This window comes from Cupressus sempervirens, chromosome 5 (genome assembly GCF_028749045.1).
Source record: "Cupressus sempervirens isolate cs-2001-9-10 chromosome 5, ASM2874904v1, whole genome shotgun sequence".
NCBI classification, from domain to species: domain Eukaryota; kingdom Viridiplantae; phylum Streptophyta; class Pinopsida; order Cupressales; family Cupressaceae; genus Cupressus; species Cupressus sempervirens.
This window is the reverse complement of record NC_143122.1, coordinates 558,002,450-558,027,960: the sequence shown is the minus strand read 5'-3', so window position 1 is coordinate 558,027,960 and position 25,511 is coordinate 558,002,450. Positions and strand designations below refer to the sequence as shown.

At 34.1% G+C, this 25,511-nt stretch overlaps 1 protein-coding gene across 5 annotated transcripts in view; it reads right to left on the bottom strand.

Moving 5' to 3' along the window:
• The window catches only part of LOC149557154 (Ran-binding protein in the microtubule-organising centre protein), a 213,311-nt gene extending 193,856 nt beyond the window's left edge, over window positions 1–19,455 (bottom strand). For 2 of the 5 annotated variants that reach the window (XR_016364848.1, XM_089831868.1), the window contains exons 1-2: window positions 18,922–19,454; window positions 18,421–18,522 (exon numbers count right to left, since the gene is read on the bottom strand). Coding sequence is in view for 3 of the 5 variants with exons in the window: in XM_089831868.1 (XP_089687994.1) it covers window positions 18,421–18,522; window positions 18,922–19,236 (417 nt within the window). In the remaining 2 variants the exon portion in view is untranslated. Of the gene's footprint in view, window positions 1–18,420; window positions 18,523–18,921 lie in introns of all 5 variants that reach the window. The other 3 variants (XM_089831867.1, XM_089831869.1, XR_016364849.1) reach the window with 2 other exon arrangements.
• Between the last annotated feature and the right edge of the window lie 6,056 nt (window positions 19,456–25,511).

Sequence of the window (25,511 nt, the reverse complement as noted above, 5' to 3'; positions counted from 1 at the left end):
TGTTGGAATAAACAATGAAATTTGCTTAGAGAATGACTAATCTCAAAGCTACATTTGTGCTTCAATTGGTGAAAGGAATTTGACAGTCGTGGGTTAATTTAGAGTGAAATAGCAGAATCAATTCATAGGAAGCTATCAATGATGGAACCACACCTTGTGGATGTTAATGTTTTGACCAGAAATGAAGATGAACAGCAAAAACAAAATAATGAACACTAAGAAAAACTCAGCCACACAATACAATCACTTTATTGATGAATAAGCAGAAGTCTGAAACATAATATGCCCAAATACAAGGCTCAAGCTGAAGTAATTTTAAGAAACAAATGATGTCAATATCCATCACATATAAATTCCTCTTAAAGAATAATAAAAATTTCTTGAGCGTTCATTATCTTGCTGTTACAAAGTGAAGACCCCTTTGTTGTCTTGACATTTCATTGTGTTTACTCTTCAATATTCACACACAGTCTCTTCATTAGCGAACGCTGAAGATTCTTCACGCCCTTCAAAGACGTAGTTCTTCATATGAAAGATCGTTCATAAATGAAGAGTCTTTGCAGCCCAATCATAATAAAGGATTAGATAATGCAACAGAGAGTTAGATAGCAAATATCTCAAATATAATGTTGATACAATCACAGTTACACAGATATCTCCTGCAACCACCAAACTTTAACACTCCCTCTTAGCAAAAGAGATATATGACATGGAGTCTATCAACATGATAGTCATAATGGCTACACCCATTGTAAAGGAACCAAACTTTATCATGAAATCACTCAAGATGATGGTCACCATCACTACTCCCATGTGTGAAATAAACATAGCTACCATCACAGAGACACTCAACATGATGTTGCCATGGAGTCTCTCAATATGACATCCACTATGGAGTAGAGCAACAAGGGCTTTCACCCCAATTTTTCCTTTGTCTCAAAAAATAATGCATTACAAAGCTTTCATCTCAAATTTCTCCCTCTTAGAGAAAAATGCATTACAAGGGCTTTCATCTCAAAATGAAGTGACTCCCTTTGAAGCTCCAAGCACTTGCATCAACACAAATCTTCATGATGACAGGACTCCTGAAGCTCCAAGCACTTGCATCGATACAAACCTTCGTATCATTCCTGCTATCAGCACAATCAGCTGCAGCAATCCTCCAAAAGCATCACATGCCATGCCTCCCACGGGCCTATTATGTGTCTTCCAATGACTGCAGTTTACAAATCCCTTAAGCTCATTTAGAGTACTGCTAGCTCTCATTCCAGAGCTCCAACTGCAGAAAGGAAGCATACTTTCAAGGGGTAAAATAAGAATTACTGCTAATTCCATCAATCATAAGTCGATTCCTCATGCTCAGGATTTGATGAATTACTGATTGAATACAGAAGCATCCTCCATCCAAAAAGTATCTCATTTGCCAGCTAACATCAACTTCATTATACTGGGAATGTTCAGACTTATGCCAACAAACAACAATCAAACATATGTCTTCCCTAAATATTTGCAGTCCCCTCTATATTTCATAGCAAATATGTTTCTAATATAATTCTCGGCAATACCCAAAATTGCTCAGGGATTTACAGAAGTCGTTTTCAGATATTCACATTTGCAATATACATCTTCGCAATTTATATTTGGATCAGGAAATGATTACAGAATCTATGTATTGACTTGCATAAGTTGGTAAATCCCAAAACAGTTATGGCTTATACCAGTAGTGTTGTTTGGTCTCCAACAGACATGCAGCAATAGCCCATCTTCTCCAAACACTTCCAAAAAAATAGTTGGTGATAGAGTCTTCAGACTAAATAACTTACTCCAAATAATACCAAAGCATAGTTACACCGCCCTCGGAGACGAGGGATGTTGGGATAGGGGGACAAGTATCTGGGTAGGGGGATAGAGGGGTCTCAATTTGGGGACGGGAGGGGAGTGTGTATACTAAATACTATACATGTGGTACTTAAAATCCTAGTTATGAAAAGATGTATAACAATATAAGACACAAATTTAAATACTTGAACATTGCATTGAATATTGAACATGAAAATGGACCATTGAACAATAAATATTAAAACTTTAAATACTCAAATCAACAGAAGATGTATAAATATTAAATAATAAAAGTCATGGATATCAAAAGTAAGAGTATCTCATCATAAAGATGATTACATTGAGCAACATGATATGCAAGGTTGCATGGGTACTCGTACCCACACCCCTAGTACTCGTACCCACATACCTAAGTTCCGGGTACACGTATCCCATGTACTAGGTGCTCGGTGGAGAGCATCATACCTAAGGACCTTGATTAAGATTCTGATTTTTTTTTTGCTTTTTTGTTTTTGTATTAGCTTGTTGTTTATCAAACTTAATTCAATACGAAATCAGTTTGAAACTTTGATACTCATTAACAATAAACTTTATCACTGTTCAAGTCATGAGTTTATCATTTGCAATATGTCATTGTCATATGATTTAGGATCTTCTTGTTCATGTTTAAAGTCTGCCTTCTTTGTTATGCATCTAAGCATTTACCATGTATTATTATTTTAAACATATAGCAAATCTGAAACTGAAAAACAATACATTAAATTTGCAAACTTTATCACTGTTCTTGTTTTGAAAAACCATTGTCATGACTCATAATTTCAGATTTTTTATAAATATAAAAGTATAATTTTTAAATAAGTTTGACATACCCAAGTACCTCCGTTCCCTATTATGAAAATTCAACAATAGCATATATATATATATATATAATTTGACTCATGGCTCATATTTTCAAATTTCTTGTTTTGAATGCTCAATGTCATGACTCATGACAGATATTTTGATTTTTATATTTTCTATAAAATATTAATTATATAGAAAAAATTAGGCATACACACATACCCCCGTCCCCTATTTTGAAAAATAGGCGTACCCGTACCCGTTCCCGTACCCATTCCCATTCCCGTACCCACGTACCCATGCAACCTTGATGATATGATATTCAACACGACCAATATAATATTTTAAAAATGTTTTTGTTAACAAACTTTTTTTTTGGTTAGAAGGGGGACGCCTGACTGTCCCCTGGAGGGGCTAAGGGACCCATTCCCATCCCCCCATATCCTCAGGGGACATCGAGATGCCCCCCCATCTCCACCAGAATGGTGACAAATTGGTGGCACCACTAGAGACGTCAAAATTGTGTCCCCCTATCTCCATCCTCATCTCGGAGATGTTGCAATTCTTAGAGGGGACGCATCCCCGTGTTACACATAACCAAAGGCTCGACAAGAAGAGACTTCTCATTAGTCTAGCAACACATGACCTCCATAGTGCGATAGTTTCTTTAGCTTTAGAATCCCACAATGATCTTAGAAGGTTTTAAAAAAATCTAGAGCATCGTGGATGCTCACAATAACAAAACACCCACCAATCATATCATACAAAACACTTCTTGTCAAAAAAAAAGAATAATCAATTTTCGAGATAGATACTGAAAAGACAATCAGGAAACATCAAGTGAATGCAAATAGCAAGATGCCTGTCTTTATGGTGGTTGGTACACATTTGTGTCATGAGGCTTTGACTCAGTTGTCAAAAACTAGAAAACAATTTAGAATATCGAACATAAGAATAACCTATCGTGACTCTTCAGAATTCTTGAATCATTCATCTTCATATGAAAGACGCTTCAGATCCTTAATGATCATTACCAAAAGACGTGACTCTCCAATTTATGAACTAAAAACTTTGCAGTCTTATCATACCCAAACTTTAATGTATTCATTAGCATCACATGGACAACACCAACAAATGATAATGAACTATAATAAAAATTTGATGCCAAATGTTGATTACATTCTTTGTGTCGGTTCCAATGTTTTATCTTCTTGGGATGGCTATGATAGAAATACAAGAAAGCATTGTTAGCTTAATCATATTATTAAGAGAATAAAACATTTTCTATAAGTGACTCATATGCAACTAATTTAATCCAGGTAAAAATTATACAAGTTCTAACAGACATGGTTTAACAAGTTATACTTTAGATTAGAAGATGGGATTAGGAAGCTAAATCAAGAGCAAATCTATATACTTCAAGAGTGCTTATACTTATCTCTCAAATTCATCATTAACTTTTCCCAATGCACAATGCTCCACATGATCAGTGCCAACCAACGGCTAAAGATATGACCTTTTATTCGTTATTAACAAACCCGCTCTAATACCATGTTAATGTTGACACCAGAAATGAAGATAGACAGCAAAAACCAAATAATGAAAACTAAGACAACAATTTATCCTAGGGAAACCCTCCAACTTGAGGGAGAAAAACCTAGCCACACAATATGCCCAAACACAAGGCTAAAATACAATATGCCCAAAAACAAGGCTCAAGCTGAAGTAATATTCAGAAACACAAGATATCAATATCCATCACATATGAATTCCTCCTAAAGAAAATATAAAATTGCCTTAATCCTTCATTATCTTGTCCTTTCAAAGTAAAGACCCCTTTGTTGTCTTTACTCTTCAATGTCTTGACTTTTGAATACCCACGCATGGTCTCTTCATTAGCCAACAATGGAGACTCTTCATCATTTCCAAAAGGTGTGGCTCTTCATATGAAAGATCGTTCATAAATGATGACTCTTTGCAGCTGGATCATAATAAACTAAGTTAAGTAGCCAGTCCTAATTCTACTTCGGATTCAAATTTGAGGACATGGCAAAAAAAATTTGGGCTAGACCCTAATTCCACGGGTAAATATAAACATTTATATATGTATGTATGTGTATATGTATATGTATATGTATATGTATATGTATATGTATGTATGTATGTATATGTATATGTATATGTATGTATGTATGTATGTATGTATGTATTACATACCAATTTTTTGGCCAATTCTAAATGCTCCTTTATAGTGTTTGTTAAAATTTCAAAGTTCATTGAGGATGATGAAACACCAGGGGACTGTATGTTACATCTCAATTTTTGGCTCAATTTAAAAATGTTTATATAGCTGTTGAGGTTTCATGTGGAGTCAGTTGACAGGTAAAGATGGTTAATCGTTATAATTTCATATGAAGATGACATGTTGGTTAATGGTTATGATGCTATTATATTGTTATCTTGAAATCTTGGTAAGTTGGTTATTCATCATGGAAAATGAAATGGTGGTTAGCCGTCATGATGGTTTATGAACAATAACTAATTATGGTAATTGTGACTATATTGAGGAATATGATATAATCATGGAGAATCTATTTTCTGCAAGAGCACATTGAAGAGGGGAAGCATTTCCAGAAAGGAATCGGACATGAGGGGCACCACCATCACTGGGCAAATAGGTATGAGTTATGAACCACTAAAGCTAAGAGAAAATGGCTAGACAAGCAAGAGTGTACATTGGAAGACCATGAGCTAAAACTATACATATTTCCTTGCCAAATATTGAAGCACGGAATGCAGAGCTATTGTTTTATTTGAAGCTGAAACATGTTCTTTTTCATCAGCAGAAATGAGAGTGACTATTGTTATACTTCCAGAGTCCAATAGCAGGACGGAGGCCATTCTTCTTGCACGGGATTGCTGGTAGCATATTCGGCTTGACGATTCCAGATTTGTGCTTGACCGAGCTTTACCACTTTCAGGTCATGTATTTTATATATATATATATATATATACTTGGTCGTGATTCTTCAAATTCGAACATAGTGATTTAGTTGCAGTCAATCAAATGAAGGAAATGATTCCATTATTGATGGAAATGATTTTGCAGTCCTGCTCATATCTTTCTTATTTCTTTTTATCTGTGTTGATTAAGAAAACGTTTCCTGCAAGTATGCATCAGTAATTTTAATCTTGTCAACAATTGCCGACTTGTACAGACGTATTGCCAATATACCTCTGAGACAAGTACGACAACCACATGATAATGAATCTTTTGGAAAGAACAACATTTCACATCAGATATGCCATAGGCTAGAACTAGGCATAATTAAGATGGCAGCATTTTATAATCAATAATCAAATTCCACTTATGAAACCACCCAGGTATTCATCCATGAGGACCAGCAAGGTTGAGATGAAGGGTGAAAATGTGAATACTCCTGCAAAATGAAGTAAACATAAATCAATATCAAATAATCATATCTAATAACTAAATAAGCTCATGGGGGTCCAATGTTTAGATCTTGTTGTCTAGCCGACCGACCGGTGGGCTGATGCTATAAATACCAGGATGCTCAATGGCTATACAGGGGGTCCCATGTCTATTTTCCAGGTAGGAAGGGTCTTTCTTTGTTAAGATTGTGTGGGGATATTAAAGGTCCATGGTTGGAGGTTAAGCCCCTAACAATGCTTCTCCTCTCCACCAAATGCCAAGACATGCACAACACTAAGATAAGTTATATATTCAAATATCTGTTGGTAACAGGTATTATACTTTAATGAAATTGAAATTTTCAAATTGAAGATATGAAGATTAATTAGTATCATTTAATCAGTTATTCCCTTCAATGCTTAGAAACTAGTTCCTCTTTTATGTATTCGGAAAACAGTTAAATCAATTAATCTTTCAATTGAACATGAATTGTATCTACATGCATGAGATAGGCTTACTTAATGGTTGTTATATCTGTCTATAATTTATGTGAATAATGAATATGAACGTATCTTTTAACTATATCTTATTGCCATAGTTAGCAATGGGAAAGAAAAGGGATGATACAAGGGTATTTGATGCCCTAAATGGTATTTGTCATTATGATACAGTGGTATAACTATTTATGCCCTGAGTGGTATATGTGGACTAACCTTGGTTTTGTAGATACTATCGTAAGCGGATTCCGGTTTTGAAATATAGGGTATGTAAAACTTAAATCCTCTATCTAGATTTACTGATGATGCCTTCAATTGTTAGCTATGATATTTTGGTTAATCTGATTGTAACCGTTTATCTCTCTCCTATGAACATAATTGTTACAACTGCCTTCTCATGAATGTGAATTAGTTACTGTATTTCATTGATTTGTTAGTTGTTAGCTAAGGCCTGGAAAAAGGGGTTGTTACAGTATGTATATATGTATATGTACATACATGAATGTATGTATATTCATAGATTCCATACATGTCACATGTCAATGCTCATTCGTCATTAGTTCAAAATTTCAAACATATAATGATAATAATAAGAAGTTAAAGTCAAAGTCTCATAGGGATTCTAGTGGTGGTGCAACTGCAAACATCTCACATGTTTCACCATAGGTACCTTCTTATGCTGGTTGCCATGTCATCAGCACCAGTAAGATGTCCTCATTCATTACTGCAAAGATACGCGCATGAGTTTCCTTTGTCTGTGTGATCAGTTCCAGCAGCTTCTCTCTGCTTAGATGCTCAGATTGATTGTTACCAAATCTAGACATTAGTTGTTGTGTTGCCAAAACTCGTGATACAAATCCTTTTATTACCAATGGTGCCAAAGGCTTCAGCAGTTAGCACAGATCAATAGTTGGTCGCATGAACCACCATAATTGCCTTCGAGATCAGATAATCGTAGCTTATATTGGTTTATATTCAGGTATCTCAGATGAATTCTAAATGGCTCAAGACATTCAGCGTCATAATAAAGTTATAGTGGGCTCCTTTTGTTATTGTGGGTCTATATTTTAGGGTTGAGTTTGACTATAATTTAATAAAAATATAAAAAATGTTAAAGTGGGCCCCTTTGTACTTGCCCAGAGACCCAGATTCCCACAGATCCAAGAGGATTCTGAGAGGGATCCAGATCCGAATCAATTCGGAATCAGGATACAGCACTTTCCACATGGATCCAGTATAATAAAGGATTAGATAATGCAGCAGAGAATTACATGGCAAATATCTCAAATCAAATGCTGATGCAATCACAAGCTAAGTCACACAATTCGCCGAATTTCATCCATTAAGTTCGAATTTCAGCGAATTTTTACCCTTTCCGAACTTCATTCGAATCTTACAATATAATAAGATTATTTTGTTTTAAAATAATATTAAGTTGTTTAGTTTAATTATTTAGGAATGTTTATTTTGTGAATATATTTCTTATATTTAAAAATAAATAAATATATATAAGTTCAATTTAATGTTGATTTTTTTCCAAATTTTTACCCTAGCCAAATTTCATTTGAATTTTATGATTGATGAACTCGAGTTCGAATTCGAACCTTGTGACTTAGATCACAAGTACACAAAAATCTCCTGCAGGTACTAAACTTTTAACACTGGATGGAGTTTGAAGGGGTTTAGAAGATAGTCGATCCCCTAACATGCCCCACATGGGACCTCTAATGGCTGGCATTTGACCTCAAGGGCAGCCATGTGTGTTTGAGGGGGTTAATTTGATCCTAGGATTAAGTGGCTGCATTCATAGTAATGTTTGATGAAATTTATGGGAGTTTGTGGCAAAGATACAAGGCTGCATTTGATGCCAGGTTTTCTATACTTGCTACAGATTTTTCATTACTTGTTTATATTTGCAAATGACTATCATGTTAATAACTGCAAATGAATTACTTCCATAAATGAATGTGCAATTATTGGTGATTTTGTTCAAGTCTTCAAAACTGTCACATGAGTAACTGAATTTTAGTTTGAAGATTGCAATAACCATATATTGAAAGCAGCACTTAGTTTGTATGCAAACTATATGACAGAATGCCTTTGAATAGTCTGGTGCATTTCAAAAATGATTTATCTGCCAAGTGCTTGTCTAAATGTCTGACCTATGTATGTATGGAGTAAGAGATTTAAATCTGATTTAAGCGAGCCAAGTGTTTGTAGAATTGTCTCTACATTTCAAGTCAACATTTCAGAATGATTTGAGCTTACAAGTGTTTGATATAATGATTTTGTATGAGTTCAAGACAATGCAAAACAACAAAATACTGTCTACTATCAGAAGTTGTTGAATTGAGCAAGTAGGGCTCATTACAAACTAGCATTGCTTCCAAATTGTTGCTTCCATCTATCCTGCTGCAAAAGCTTGTTGTGGATATCAGAAAACTTTGGGTTAATTGTGATGTCCCCTACACGGAGGCTGCCGATTTCCAATGATTAACGTACATTACTATGCATCTAAATTGAATTTATTTTAAGAAACGATGAGTAATACATGATAAATTTAACAATTAACACATTTAAGCCCAATTCCTTCTCTCCTAAACATGCCAACGTTATGGAGGATGGGAATTTCCATGTCATAGGGCACTTGACACCAATCTACAAGCAGGCTTCCTCAAGGCATTGGGACTACATGTTCATACACATCTCAGGATTTACCATCAAGGCATTGGATATGCATATCCTTACCCATCTTGGAATTCATCTATCGTGTAAGGATTTACTCTGCCTCTCCTGGATTAACAGAAACCTATCTTCTTAAGGGGCTATAATAAGTGATTAAGGAATAGATTACAAACATTCTAATTCCTTTGATTACAAATATACATATATTCATAATATTATCCATATTACTATTTGATATATATTTCTATAGTTGTATGTCCTGATATACCCCTATTTGCAATAGATTGTATTCTATATAATATATATTTATGTAATGCACCTTACTTATAAATATATATTTTACTAATATTAACATCACATGAGCATCAGCTTATAACAAAATGGCTGTTGCAAACCCTTGTTAGTAGGGGCATCCAAGTTTGAATCCATGGAGGAATGAAGGAATAGATGTGGGAGTCAAGGTTGCTGACAGGATTGGAAAGGTGTGTTTTGACCGAACCTGATTGGTCATAAGTGAGGAGCAAGCGCAAATGACGGACAGTGACATGGACTAAGGCATTGCCAAGGTGGATGGGCGAGTTGTGGATGGAGTTGTCAGTGAGAGGATGGAGGTGTTTGGTGGTTGTTAGAGAAAGGATGTGTCATGACCCACCTTACGCAATTCCTAATTTGTAGGATTTCATCGACATTGTTCACTCAGTCTACTTGGTCAATGAACCTTGACTGGGGACTCTGAGTTATGTCATCTTGAGTTCTCATTTGGACCTTTGGTCGATATGTTCGACTAGTTGTCTGCAATTTTGGTCTTTGTGAGATGGATCTAGAGTCAATTTGTGATCGACTTAGGCTTGTCTCGGTGTGCTTATTATTGAATCTTGACAATCTTATGCTAATCAAATGATATGATGATGTTATGTTAATGATGCATCTTAGTCCTTTTGTATTTAGGATTGTTGATTATTTCATGAGTTTTAATGCATAAATGATTATTGCATATGGGATGAGTAAATTGATGACGATACTTATGTCGATGTATGCTATGATGATCTTATATGTCATGATTTAGCATTTTACCTTATTGCTATATGTAAATGTATTGGGATAGAATATCATGCATTTTGTGATGTAATTTGTTGTTATTTCATCTGATTATGACCATTTGTTGGTACTGATCTATTCCTATGGTTTGAGTGTGATTGAGTGATTGTAGGATCGAAGGCAAGAGTGTGGTTGAGGTAGAGGAGGCTAGTTCCTTGGCAGTGGTGGGTATGGATGATTTGGTTCACACACCATGTAGACTTCATCTCATGCACACTATATTTACGCATTAAATTCTAATCTTATTTCTATTGTCACATGTCTAATTGACATGAGTTGATCTTTATGTTTGAAATTAGAAACAGGTGGCTTATTTTGGATCTGTTTATTGAATATTCGAATTGTCATTATGCTTTTACATTTCTTCTATTATATAATTAATTATATCATATTGATAAATGATAAACAAATTACAAAACTGAGTTTATGACCCCAAATATGAGTAAACACCCTTGATGTGAATAACTTCTTTTAATTCCATATCAACTCACTAAATAATGGAATACATTTTAAATTATCATACGGACACCCCATGGTACATTGGGAAACTTGGTGGTGGACTTTTTGTTTATTTTAAAAAAAGAGGACAAAAAAATTATTGGATAAGGGTAATCAGTTACTCATGAAAGTGGTGGTCCTTTAAGAAAAAGGAATTATTGTTTTGGCATGTCTCTTTTTGTGGGGGAAGAAAAGCTTATTGTTTTGGCACGCCTCTTTTTGTGGGGGAAGAAAAGCCTCTGTAAGCTGGTTCTTGGGCATTCTGATGGGCAGCCTTAGTTTGGGGTTTTGGACGCAGGGCAAAGAATTTGGATCACTATTTTTTTTCATTCCCTCCTAATCATTTGGTTTGAATCGTTATTTTCTGGATAACATGTGTGTAGGTGCTGAAGAACCGACACTAATATATAACATTTATACTTCTCAGACTTTCTTATATCTCACTCGTATTTAGTGAGCGCATATAATAGAATTTCAAGCAACAGTTGTATACTTGTAGTCTCTGCAAGTGTAATTTCGTTATGTGATGTTTTTCCTTCTTCAAGTAGTGGAAACAACTCTTGGAAGTAAACGTAGAAAATGAAAACTAATGGGAATAAATGTAGAAAATGAAAACTAAATCAAATTTCTGCAGTAGTGTAGAGTGCAGCAATTTAAACTTAAATCTTTTTATGTGCAAAGGAAGGGCATGATGTATGCCTGATTTTACATCAATTTATTTTCCATCGTACAGCAAATTTAATTATAGAAATCTGTATATAAGATTTGGGGATTTTGTGTGAAATTGTGTATAACATTTGTGTGATTTTAGATCATCCTACCAGTTCATCTTTTAATAACTATAAACTTCCAGTACATATATTTCTGCTGATCTACATTTAAATGTTAAATTCATAAAGATAGACTTTTACAAACTTTGGATATCCAATAAACAAGACACTGAATATGAACTTCCATTTTAGCAAGGAACTTCAAATTGTTTTCTTTTTGGTGTCTTTTTTCTTCTGTGAACAACGTGCTGGAAGCTTTTCTTGCCTAAAGTATCATTCTGCTGCAATATGGAAAATAAATTCTAAGCTGGCCTGATTTGTTAGTTCACTACTGGAGAAATAACCAATTTGTAATTTGAATAAACTTTTAGCTGTCAAGTTGAGCAAACACCTTTGAATGCATTTGATTTAGCTATCACCATTTTTGTCTGTGTTTGATATGGAAAAGATTTACCATATGATAGCAAATAGCAAAGATTGTTATTTTGTCCATATAAACATGATATATATACGTGGCATGAGTGCCAAGAAAGTTGTATTGAAATGAGGGAATAATGAGGGAATTTATAATTTCAACTGCTTGTACAAGTATGGAGATTTAATTCCTTGAACTTAGCTAATGTTTATGCTCACTTGAGTTTCCATAGCTGACTGAAGATGGTTATTTAATTTATTATTGAAGTGTATGACTATGAAGTTCAAAGTAGGAAGAATTTGCTCCTTTATTTGTGATGTGTTTTCTATTGATCATACTTGGACAAATGTAAAGTTGAATCTGTCTTCCATATTTAATTGAGTGAATTATCTTATCTTGTTCTCGTATTAATCTTATTGTGAGAAAGATACTATATTTGGAAGGGTGTTCAATGTGGGTTAATAAGGAAGGGTAGGAAGTGAAAATGATGTACTTTTCTTTCTACCTACCAATGGGAAATTGGTGTTAAATGTTTTGACCAAAGCTATTTAATGCATAGGTGTTCTCTATGCATGGTTAATGTTTCATCTCCCTACCACATCCGTGATTATGTTCTACATTTAGGCAAATGTGGTTGTAGTTAGTTTCTCGATTGCACCAAATCAATCTAACTCACCGGTTACGGGTTGCTAGGCTTCTCAGGCAGAGTCGGGGAGTTCTTTGTGTCAGGAAGAACCTTGAGGAAGCTAACCACTCTGTGGTTGGGCGGTAAAAGTGCCAGGGTCACACTCCATCTCCAAACAGCAAATGAACGTTGTGTGACGGCTAAGGAGACTTGGATATATGCAAATGGACAAAGGTTCAATGACATTTATATTTGGGTTTATATTTCATTTATGTTTTTGTACTTATGTGATATACTCATTATTTGATGTCCGACGTACACATCAACATCCTAGTTCTTGATGTATGATAAACTAGATATTTTGTAATGAAGTCGACATGTAGGCCAACTTCTTGAATATAGCAACAATTTGGTCCACACTTGGCTTATGATCTGTAATTTTTATTGTGCCAGGATTGATTCGAAGTGTACGTCAAAATCCAAGTATAAATTATTTCAATGAAACACGAGGACTCGCACCCCCTCCCAAACCTCGAAGTACCTGTCCCTAAGACGTTCCCGCACTAGATATTTGGAGTACTCGAGCATCCCACCTCCACCATTTCGCAACCATGTCACCATTGGGATGGGTAATTAAGTTTCTATTTGAGATTTTGATTTTTGAGTGTTACTATTGGTTATGTACTATGTTACTATGGTAAGAATATGGAGATGGAAATCAAAGGTTGAGGTGGTTGGGAGAACAAAAGGGTAAAGATGGAATTAGCGAACTAATACACATCCCTACAAAACATGCTAGCTCAATGGATGACAAAATACCACATCAAAATTCGACATTCGACTCCAGCATTGATGACTTGAAGTTTTCGTTCGAATCTACATGTGTTAATGCCTTAAAGTTGTGACAGGCGATCAAAAAGAAAAAAAATATCACATAAAAAGAATTTAATATTAAATATATCGTTTCACATCATATTTCTTTTCTTTTTTTACGCGTTGCCCGAAAAATACTACCCAAATAGTATTACTGGTATTTCTTTGTTGGTTATCCTTATTTCTTTGTATGTTGACTTATGAAAGCACTATATCACTCTGTCCTTTTCTTGGTGATGGAATACTTATCCATTCCATTATGTACCCTCTCTCCTCCAAAGAGTCCTGCCACCTACATGACTCTTGGTTACTAATGACCATTAAAGGGGGTTTGTTATAAAATATCATTTGGTCCTTAATCTACTTCTTAGCCGCTAATATGTTGAACGTTAATTTGGTACTATTAATATTAATAATATACTTATTATCATTGGTAAATATATTTATATATTTGTTACTATAGGGTTATAATATCATATATAGATGACTAAATGTATAATTAGTATATATATTTTAATCGGTATTATTAATAATATAATTAATGTATATATAATCAGTATTTACTTATTAACATTATTATTAGTATTAAACTGATTAATATTAATAATGATTGATACTTGATTAATACTAAATTGATAAGTATCTTTACACATGACCTAATTAGATAAGGAATTAACTGTTGATTACAACGCAACATATTTTGAACAATTAAATGTACATTAAATTATATTGTATATACATTTGTGCTATACACATATCAATTATGGCTCATAATATCAATGCTAGTAGAAGTGATAGTGAGCATCCCAATGAAATGCATGTAAGATCGAGGTAGGATTTTCAAAGTGATCACTACCATATCTTCTTCCTCCATCTTGCAGCCAATAGCCTTGAGCTGGTCACAAATGTCCTTGTCTTCATAAGATGGGTTTCGAGAGACATCTCATCCATCATGATGGAAAATAGCATATTCCTAAGAAAGATGGCTCAACTCTTGTTAGAAGTCTCCTAAAGATTCTTCAAGAGTTCCCATATCTCTTTAGTTGTTTTGCTGCAAGACACCAAAGGGATCCAATCGTCTGTAATAGAGAGTTTTATGAGTATGATGGTTTCCCAATCACGCTCATCAAATTTACCCTGATCTGCTCCAGCATCATTGGGATGTGTTTCTCTACCCAGAACTATCTTGTCAAGGCATTAATATTCATATCTTGTCATCATGAGTTACTTCCAGGTGTTGTAATTGCAGCCATTGAACTATTGATTTCCTTTCAACATAATGTTTTTGATTAAGTAAAACAGGTTTTTTACAGGGGTTCCTGAAACCCACCAGTTAACAACAAAATCCTACTAAAAGTTCAAGCCTAGCATCAAAGCAACAAAAAAAACAACAGGCCATACCCGGCCATCAGAAGTAGACAAAATACATATAGCCAAAAGCCAGGGTACAGGCAAAAAACCAAGAGCACCGATCAGGGCACCATTTCTTTGGCCAGCTCCTCATTCTTGGATTAGGATTTTGCCCAGAAATCTAAGAAAAAATTAGGTCACGATATTTGTAGACATTCAGCTAAATCCATAGCCACAAGGAAAAATTCTGTGAAAATCGCAAAGCAATTTCATTCAAAATTCAAAATTCCAGAGGAAAGTGCTTGCAGAAGTTTTCTAAAATTTGCAGCTTTCAAGACAATCCACGTCTTTAGAAAACACGGCAGCGAACAACAGACGTTTTCCCTTTTGAAAAAAAAGTGAGCCAAATGGCTACTTCCACACAAAAAAAAAAGCATCAACTTCAAGAACAGATTGAAAATAAAGAATGGCACCACATACTGCTGTTTGCAGAACGTAAAAAACTGCAAGTAAAAAATGCAGCAATAAAGTCTGACAGAAGTAGATCATGGATATATTAGAAAACAATTTTCTAAGGTCATTTTCCTCAAGTTGCAAGCCACAGAGGAAGAAGAAACAATTTTCTTAATTTGTTGAATAGCGAGTTGCAAAGGAAACAGAAACAATTTTCCTAGAGTTCCAGCTTGTGAAGAACAGCAAACCCCCAACTTGTGGACCGAAAAAATCACCCAAAAAAACTCTCTGCTGTGATACCATGAAACTCTAAAAAATAATATGATTCTATTAACTTCTACACCAAATATATAGAGTTTACAAAAGCTTTAACAAAAAAAACAAAGTTGTCTAAATAAAGATGATGAAAAATTAAATTCATTAAACCACTCAAAAATAGAGCCTAAATGACCATTAACAAAAAGACTCTAGAACCTGGCTAAAAATAGCAAAGAAACCTAAGGTACTAAAAAATATTCTAATAATTTTAACAACACTGTCATAAAACAATTCTTGGCAAAGAAAATACACGAGCAGTTTACACCATAAAAATTGCAGAACGATATTACCTTGCACATTCAGATCGCTTGCAAAACTGGTTGTTCTCTTTCAACAAGATTCACTTTTAAAACATTCCTCGCACATTTTCAGCTTTGCAAACCTTCTCCAAATGGCAGGACATCTTACAATGTTATTGCATCTTTGCAATTTTGCAACATCGGACCTTCGAATTTTTTTAGTTTTGCAACATCCTGTCAACTTTTCAGAATATGCCAAAACCACTGCCCCATTGCAAACGCACTCCGTCAGGTCAACTGACTTGTCATCAAGCAAAGTCCTCAGTCAATGCAGATTCTTCTCATCTAGAGTTTCAGTTTTGGGATCTCTTCTTGTGAATCACCCAATCTTCATTTCAGTCTTTTCATAAGTCCTTGACCAAATCTACAGCTGTGCATGCAATTTCGGCACATAGAATAACAACCATGGATTTTCTTGAAATTGGCATCCAACCTTAGTCGAAAGCTCATTCTTCATCTTCTATATTGTTTGAGATGACATTTAAATAGCAAAAAAACTTTTGTTTTCTGTATTATGTTTTTCTGAGTATTTCAGCATTGACCTATTGTTTCCCAAGTGAACTCAATCTCTTTCAAAATAGTAATTTTCAGATCTCAACTTCAGACTACAGATTTTAAGATTTCCCTTGTTGGTTGCTTCAGTTATCATAGTAGATATGAGGTCAAGGGCATAACATTATTACCTAAGGCATTCACCTGTTTGAAATAAGAATGACATGGAGATTCATACAATTCAACGAAATCTTATCACTGGGTTCTCCCAAATCCCCAGTGCCCCCCTGCATAACCCTATCGATCTGGTCTAGCACTGGTATGCCATTAAGTTCACCCACGATTGTGACCAAGGTCCAAGGCCAAACACTGGTTGAACCTAGGTGACAAGAAAAAAAAAACTAACACATTTATAAACAATGAAGTGCCTGATACTAAATTTAACCCCAAACTGTTAAAATTCTGAAAATGGTGTGCACCAAGAAGATCAGTGTAGGGGGCTCTGCCCCTTAACCCCACCTTGTATCACGACAGGGAACATGCCAAGGGCACTGCCCTCAGACCCTACAAGATCCACTGCCCCTCAACTGCACAAGTAGAGAAGCCCCCAAACTCTCACAAGTAGGTCTGACCATCAACTCCAATAAGGCCGCTGCCTCCAAACTCCCACTAGTTATTGTGATATCCTGTCATGCGGGAAGCTCAATTACAATTAAGGTTGAAAAGGAATTGGGACGTAACTCTTGAGTGATGAACTGGGGTCTAACTCTTGAGCGTGCTGACTCGGCCTTTATTGTGTACAACTTGCCAAAAAATCCTTAATGAGGCAGCGTTTATTTATGACATGTCTAGTGCATGTGGCATTGTAACTCATTATGGTTCAAATGAATTGAACCAAGTGTTGAGTTTGATGCTTTCAACAAACAGCAACATAAAGATTATTGATATTGATCATAAGGTGTAACCATTATGAAAGAGTCAATTTGAACTAGCAAAACAGGTAACCATGTATTTCAACAGTGAGCCAAAAAAAGGCAGGGTTTTAATTAACTATAAATTAGTGCAACTGAATGCATTATTGTCATGCTTTGTGGATTTAAAAAAAACTTTGATGAAAATTTTTCCTTCAATGTCAAGGGCAATACAAAACAAATCTCTCTCAGGTGTAAAAGAAATTGTATTCCCATTATTCGGAAAAAAACTCTTCTTTAGCTGATCAAACAATATGGTTGAGATCTAGCAGTCAGGTAGGTCATTTATTACCACAAAGACCCTAGTTAAAATCCTAAGAAGCAAGCCCCAAGTTGCTCAGGTGAATGTGTGCCAAACAGTAAAAAGTTCGAATTTTCTTAAATTAGCAATGATAAGGGGTTGTGCAACATACATAGGTCTTCAGCTTATTGCATCATGGGAGGAAGGCGTGTTTCCCAATCATCAAGTGACAATTTTCTGTAGCTGAAGGAGCATAAAATAACTGTTTTTTGGCATTTATGTATCAAACTGGATTGTGCCATTAAGCACATTAAACTTGCAATTATTTAATTGTCCTGGTTTTACTTAATTCTCTGATGAGTTCGAGAAATATTTATTTTAACAGTTCAACATGGTCTCAACTTCAAAATATACATAAAGTAATAATTATATTTTTCTTAAAACTCTGGTTTTGAGTGCATCTAGCATTACTAAGGCAATAGAGATAGTGATTTATTTCCCAAGTCACTTGCGGTGCGTTTTCAATCATTCTACTTTTTATCTCCATGTCCCTTTTCAATTTGAGAGAATGAGTGCTTTGCCAGTTAAATATGATATCAATTTCATATATACATAAAAAGTGCCGTTATTTATACAAATAAATGAATTTCGGAAACAATGCCTTGGACAGCAAAGTGATTCTAAAGATATAAAAGACATTCGTTTACTTATTGTATGACTCACAGGATAAGCGTTGAGTGCACAAGGACCAAGTGCGGTGCGAGAACAGCTGATGGCCATATTTCGAGCTTCTTCATCCCCACTCCTCAGCAATTCAATGAATTTCTACGGAAAAAAACGGTGAAAAAACAGATTAGATTCTGCAAAAGAAAATTTGGTACAATTTAAGGAAGCACAAATTTGAGAAATCTCTACTGGTAAAGCCTTTTAAATGTCAAATTTTAAATATTTTTAAATTGCTAAGAACTTAAGTTGAGTGTTCTTCCGTTTTTTTCAATATTTTCATATGCTTTGTAAAAAAATTGGTAAATTCATTAAATAATGAAATTTTGTTTCGCAAAATTGAGGCAAAACTTCGTCCCCACTTAACGGAGAGAAATTGCCAAACTTTGTTGGTTGCCGAATATCAGCCACTAAAACTATTACAGTTAAAAAAAAAACATAAAGATGAGAGACAGGTTTTATTAACCAAAAAAGAAAGGGTTTTTGATGATAAAAAATTGCCTGTTTCTGCAAACGGAAAAGGAGGTGTTGATCTTCAAGTACGAAACGAGCTTGATGAGTAAGAATGCTAAGAACTTCATCAATATGACCCGCTTCTATCATTTTACGTACGCCTTGTATCATCTCCCGCGTAGAAGAAGAACTTTTATTTGAAGACGGAGACACCTGTAAAGCAGACGAGGAGGAGGAGGCCTCTGCCTGATCATTGTCCGAAAACACAAGTCTCTCCGATTTGACATAATCCATAACAAGAGTGTCCAATCCAGACCAGTTCACAGACATTGTGTCCATTTCTTTCGCTATTGATTTGGCCATGAAACTCCTCCCCCTCAATCCTGCGATTTGGGCAACTATATTGGTTTCTTTTTTAAAAATTTGTTTGCTACGCCCGGCTTAGATTTGTTATAATGTCTGGTACGTTGTTGCAAGCATTCACAGGAATCCGAAAATCAGCAAATTTGTGTCAGGAATGATATCAATTAACGTTTTATGCGAGGTGTATAAAATGTTCTCTTGTTTGCTGAGGAAAAGGGAAGAGGTCTTTATGGTAGTTAGAGTAGGGTCCAGGCTGAACATAGTTCAAAAATTTTATAACTTTTTATGGACTCTGTGATCTCCTGATTTTTTATTAATTTGTTGACAATTTTTAATTTTTCAGTATGTTGTTAGAGAATCTTTTATATAAAAATTATAAATAGTTGATTTTAAAATAAGGAAGGAAGAAAGGAATTTTAATGACACTCGTGAAACAAAATTAATATATTTTTAAATTTTTTTTTATTCTTAGCTGTGTTTTCTGGGTAGGTTGTGTTACAATTTTTGCATCAACGTTTCGGATCACACTCTGTGATCCATCATCAGGATGAGAGAGCTGAAGGAAAAAATTGTGTGATCCGAAACGTTGATGCAAAAATTGTAACACTAAGAATTCTAATGAATTGTGGAAAACTACTATCTACAATTTTTTTTATTGTTAATTTTTTATAGTTCACTTTTAATTTTTTAAATGATTATGGATATCCTTTTAGACACACTTTATGATATTTATCTATCATTCTTTTGTACAGAATATGGAGATGCTTTCTTCCCAATATTCCTTGGTTATTACTATTCTTTCATAACTAAAATGATAAGAACCAATCTTTAATTGTGATTAAAATTTTAGTATTAATGGAGACCTCATATTGAATTTTTCATTCATCATGCTTTCTTATGAATTCTTTGACACATTATATTTTTTGACCAATTTATTTTGTCCAAGTAACAACCCTATTTATTTTCTGAAATTTTTATCTCCTCGTCCATATACATATTTTATATTGTACCTCAACAAAAGTTTAAAAAGTATACACATTATTTTTGAAATTTTATACATATTAGCCAAAATTGTAATTAAATTAATAAAAAGTCTATCCAAGCAATTGTTGTGTCCTGATTGAACACTCTCATTTCTAAATCATCTTAGGAGTAGGGACCTTATCTCAATCCCATTTTTAGTTCTTGTAATAGGCAGAAAACTATAGCATTCAATGCACCTCAACTTTTTAAGTTGTTTGTCTAATTAGAACAATTTATTATTCAAGTACTTTTTGAATTATAAAGTTTGTATATTTATTGCATGAAAAATAATTCAACACAATATATTTATTGACACTTTGATTAGTTGTTTTTGCTACAGTAGGGAGTGTAATTTTTTCATATGTTTGTCCAATCAGAATAGTTTATTATTCAAATACTTTTTGGAACTATAAAGTTTTAAAAGAAATTTGTAACTATAGACTTTTTGTTCAAATTTTTAACTTTTTATTTTTCAGCATCTTTTTTTCTAAGTATGTAGTTTTAATTTATGTTAATTTTTATAATCTAGAAGAAATTATTTATCTAGCATGTTCATAAAATAAATCTATCCTCAATATTTGGTACCTACTATAACACAATCTGTAACAATTAATTTTATTCTTAAACAAAACTTTACATGAATATTCCTTCTTTTGATTAAATTTGACAAAACACGATCATCTAGTTTAAACATTCACATTGCTACCTTGAGAAACTCTCATCTCTAAGTCATTCAAGTATATTATCTAATCGAGCATTAAAGAGATAGATAAAAATTAGGAATAAGTTTGCATAGGTCAAAAGAATATATTTAGAGGTTATGAATTAGACACAACAATAAAATGACATCCTCGTGCTAGGCAAGGAGTAACAGAGGATACATCAGCATTCAGGTGATTACACAACGATTGATTCCAGTCAGTGATCACATTATTGGAAGGATTGTATGTACATTTGTAATCATGATCATTGGAATCGAACAAGAAAAATACAAAAAGAGATTACATCCACATAAGTGATAGGGTTTAGTAGGGGAGATTTCATATACTAATCAACAAATGAAATAAGGTGTCAATTAGGGGAAAGGAAATGAACATGGATTACTATAAAAAGAATATTCAAGGAACATAAGAGAGTGCATAGACATCAAACATAGAAGAGATCTTCTTTGGAATGATAAGCAAGGGAAAGACAATGTTTTTGAAATAAAAAGTGACCAAAAACAAGGGGGTCGACCCTTACAACCAAAATGTTGGTAACCAGCACATCACCAGCAGAGACCAACAATGAACACTACTGCAGTAAAAACATACTAAAGTTCAACTTAACCACAATAATACTATGCAAGTAACTAACCAACATACTACTATGAACAGAAGCAACTAAACTATAATAGAAGTTTATAATGTTTACTCTACTACTTAAGTTCATCATAAAAACTATTGACACAACCAAGCCAACCCAAGTCTAAGCAACAGCTGGAAACCAGCAAACCAAGTAACAATAGATTAACAAAAAACAACTTGGATCCAAGGCCCTTTAAAACTAAAAAACTTAATTCTCAGTATTTTTCCTTCCCTTGCAGAACCCAAGCCCAGTCATTAGTAAGGAATTAAAAAAAAAAGCTTATGATCCTCCATATCCATCCTTGTTTCTTCTTTCTCTTGTGCCAGCAGTTGGAGGGTGGTGGCAGTAGCGTGGGTGACCTTTAGAGCAAATTTAAAGAAGGTGACAAACCCTTCTTCTAAAGTTTTAACCCTTTTGTCCAATTTGGCATACACCTCCAATTGCTCCTCAATGTCCTCCTTGTTATCCATTCCCACCTTTTTTGCTTCCTCTTTAGCTTTTTCCACTTGGTTATTATCCTGCAAAACCCTTGGGTTAGTAAAAACCTTATATTTTTCCTTGACCGAGGAGGAAATGGTAATGGGGGAGGTGTCCACTTTACTACTATCTTCACAGAAAGTAATGGGTTGCAGGGTGAAGCTGGCCAAAATATGGGTAGTCTCCATGGGAACAACATTTCTAGCCGACACTTGAGTATTTTCAGCAGACATCTAGGCATTATCAACAGAATTGTTTGCAGAGTTAACACTTTTTTCTACCTCCTCCTTCCCTTTATCTCTCTTGGAATCAAAGTTATCCTTCTCCTCCCTCTCTTCTTCATTATTTTCTGAGCTCTCCTCTTCCACCTCCTCAACCCTGAATCTATTAGATTTTTGCTTGCACCTTGACTAGGACTAGGCAATTCTTCCTAATCTTCTCCTACCCTTTCCACATGCCTCCTCCTCTGATTCCTCCTCTTCCACTGCCATTGGTTTTTCCACTTTAATCTTTTTACTACCCTTTTGTTCCACAATCGCATCAAGTTTCTTCTTTTTCTTATTTTCACGACTAGGGAAAGACAATGTTGATAAAGGACCAAATAGAAATAAAATCATCAATACATATAGTCAAAATTTGGTCCCTTGTGTGCATATTTAGAAAACTATAGAAAATATAAACGGGTGATACATGTAATGTGAATATAAATAAGCTATGAGATAATCTATGAAGACTAGGTATTACAATCAATCAACGCTAGGTTCACATTAGTCAACAAATTCAAATTAAAGTTGTTCTTTACAAATTTACATTTGAAGTCCTCATATCGGTACTTATATTATTCAATAATATTGTTGGACTATTTAAGGATAATTAAGTGTGATAGTATAAGTTATCCCAGATATCATCTAGAAGAGATATTATGCTACCAGCAAAGCTATTTATTAGAAAGAAACCTTTATAATTAAAACCTAAAGAAATCAATCTTAAATCCTAGAGTTTTGGAGCACGGAACATCACAGTGGTATCAAAGCATGATCTTGTCATCCTGTAGGGTATAGATGAAGAGTTATGAAGGCTTCCTCTAAGACTAAAGACATGATAATAATAGACAAGCACAAAATAGTGATACTTTTCATGGAGTTCGAAGAGTTTCACCATGGCCATGCCAACAAATTAGGTAATGTGTAGAAGTATATACTTTATAAATTTATTTTTTGATAATTAAGATATAAAATAAATAAAGGAAAGAGTGGAAATTAAGGGAGAACCACTAAGGGTACCCTATTGTTAGCACCTTCCCAAGGCTGCAATTAAGGCATAATAGCTAGAGGACCCTATTATAGTAGCATGATAGGGAGAACCACTACAAGAGCACCCTACTACTCCATGATTAAGGGAAAACTGCTAGGGCATCCTATTCCAGAAGAGACCTAAGTTGCAATTAAGGGAGAATCATGAAGGGAACTCGATTATAGTGATAGTTAATGAAGAACTGCAATAAGGGCACCCTACTATATTGTAAGTGAGGGAGAACTGCTAAGAGCACCCTATTGCAGAAGTAGTTGAGAGAGAACCATCGAGGGCACCTCGTTACAGTAGTAGTCAAGGGAGAACCACTAGTAAGGCACCCTGCTATATTACGACTATGAGAGAATTGCTAGGGCGCCCCACTACAAAGACGAGATTATATATTTAGAGGCCTAGTACAATATAAATTATCTCCTAAGAATTATAAGAGGTATAATCCTAAAGACATATTCATAGAGGATTGGGATGAGATAAAGTCTCTCCCAAGGATGAATAGTCCAAAGGACATCCATAGAGGCCTAGGGAGAGATAAAGATTCCTCTAAGGTTTACAAATATATACTAAGAAGGGGATCCATAAGATATGAGAAGGAATAAAGTCTCTACCAGAGAATTGTAAGGATTGCTCATCAAGACTCGTCATGAATCAACTCATGCACAACCAGAATAACACAAATGCTACAACAAATCAAGATAAGTCTAAACTTTTTGAATTGTTCTCAAATTGAATAATATCATATTTTTAAGTTGATAAGTATATTTTTATGTATATAATACAGTTCTAACCTCAAATTAAATTACCATTTTAGGATCAATGGACTGGATATGGACATAGAAAATCAACACCCACTTTTGAAAGGTTTGAATTGCTTGAGGACAAGCAATATGAGGAAGGGCAGACTATAATGTCCACCCTCAAAGGAAATTTAATCAATAGACGATAATATTAACAATAATATAATATAGATAAATGGTAATATTATATAACAATAATAATAATAAATATAATATTATGATATACCATTATAATATATCATAAATATAATAAGATAAGATAAATAACATAATAGTTTAATTTGAGATATCAAATGTTTATGTCAAAATATAAAATATTCATTAATGTAACAATGATCTATTATTATATAATCTATCATTAATTCGATAATATAATTTAGATAACATCAAATATAATAAGTAATAAAATAATAAATAAATATAATTATAATAAATGAATAATTATTCAATAAATTATTAAATAATTATTATTCACTAATTAAATAACTAATGGATATATCAAATTAAAATAGAAATCAAATAGTCGTGACCATCAATTATTCCAAACACTTTACATAAATATAGGGAAGAGAAGATATGGAGGGGCATCAACACGTAATACATTTGCTTCAACAAATACCTGCATGACAATGTCGCCAAACATTAGAGAGGAATGTACAAAGGAGAAGAAAGAATATACGAGATCGTGGTCCATACACAATCGTCCAATTTAAACATTCACATCGCTACCATGAGAAACTCTTTATTTTAAGTCATTCAAGTATATTATCTAATCGAGCATAGAAGAGATAGATAAATATTAGGAATAGGTTTGCATAGGTCAAAAGAATATATTTAGAGATTCTAAATCAGACATGACAATAAAATGATATCCTCATGCTGGGTAAGGAATAACAAAGGATACACCATCATTCAAGTGATTTCACAATGATTGATTCCACTCAATAATTGCATTATTAGAAGGATTGCACACATTCATAATCATGATCATTGGAATCAAACAAGAAAAGTACAAAAAGACATTACATCTATGTAAGCGATAGGATTTACTAGGGGAGATTTCATTTACTAATCAACAAATGAAATAAGGTATCAATCAGGGGAAAGGAAATGAACATCGATTACTATAAAAAGAATATTCAAGGAACATAAAAGAGAACATAGACATCAAACATAGAAGAGATATTCTTTGGAATGATTAGCAAGGGAAAGACAACATTGATAAAGGACCAAACAAGAGTAAAATCAGCCCAACGAAAGGGAATTATATTTTCTTTTACTTAGTGATCTCAATATCTTTAAGGAATATGATTGAGAGTTTTT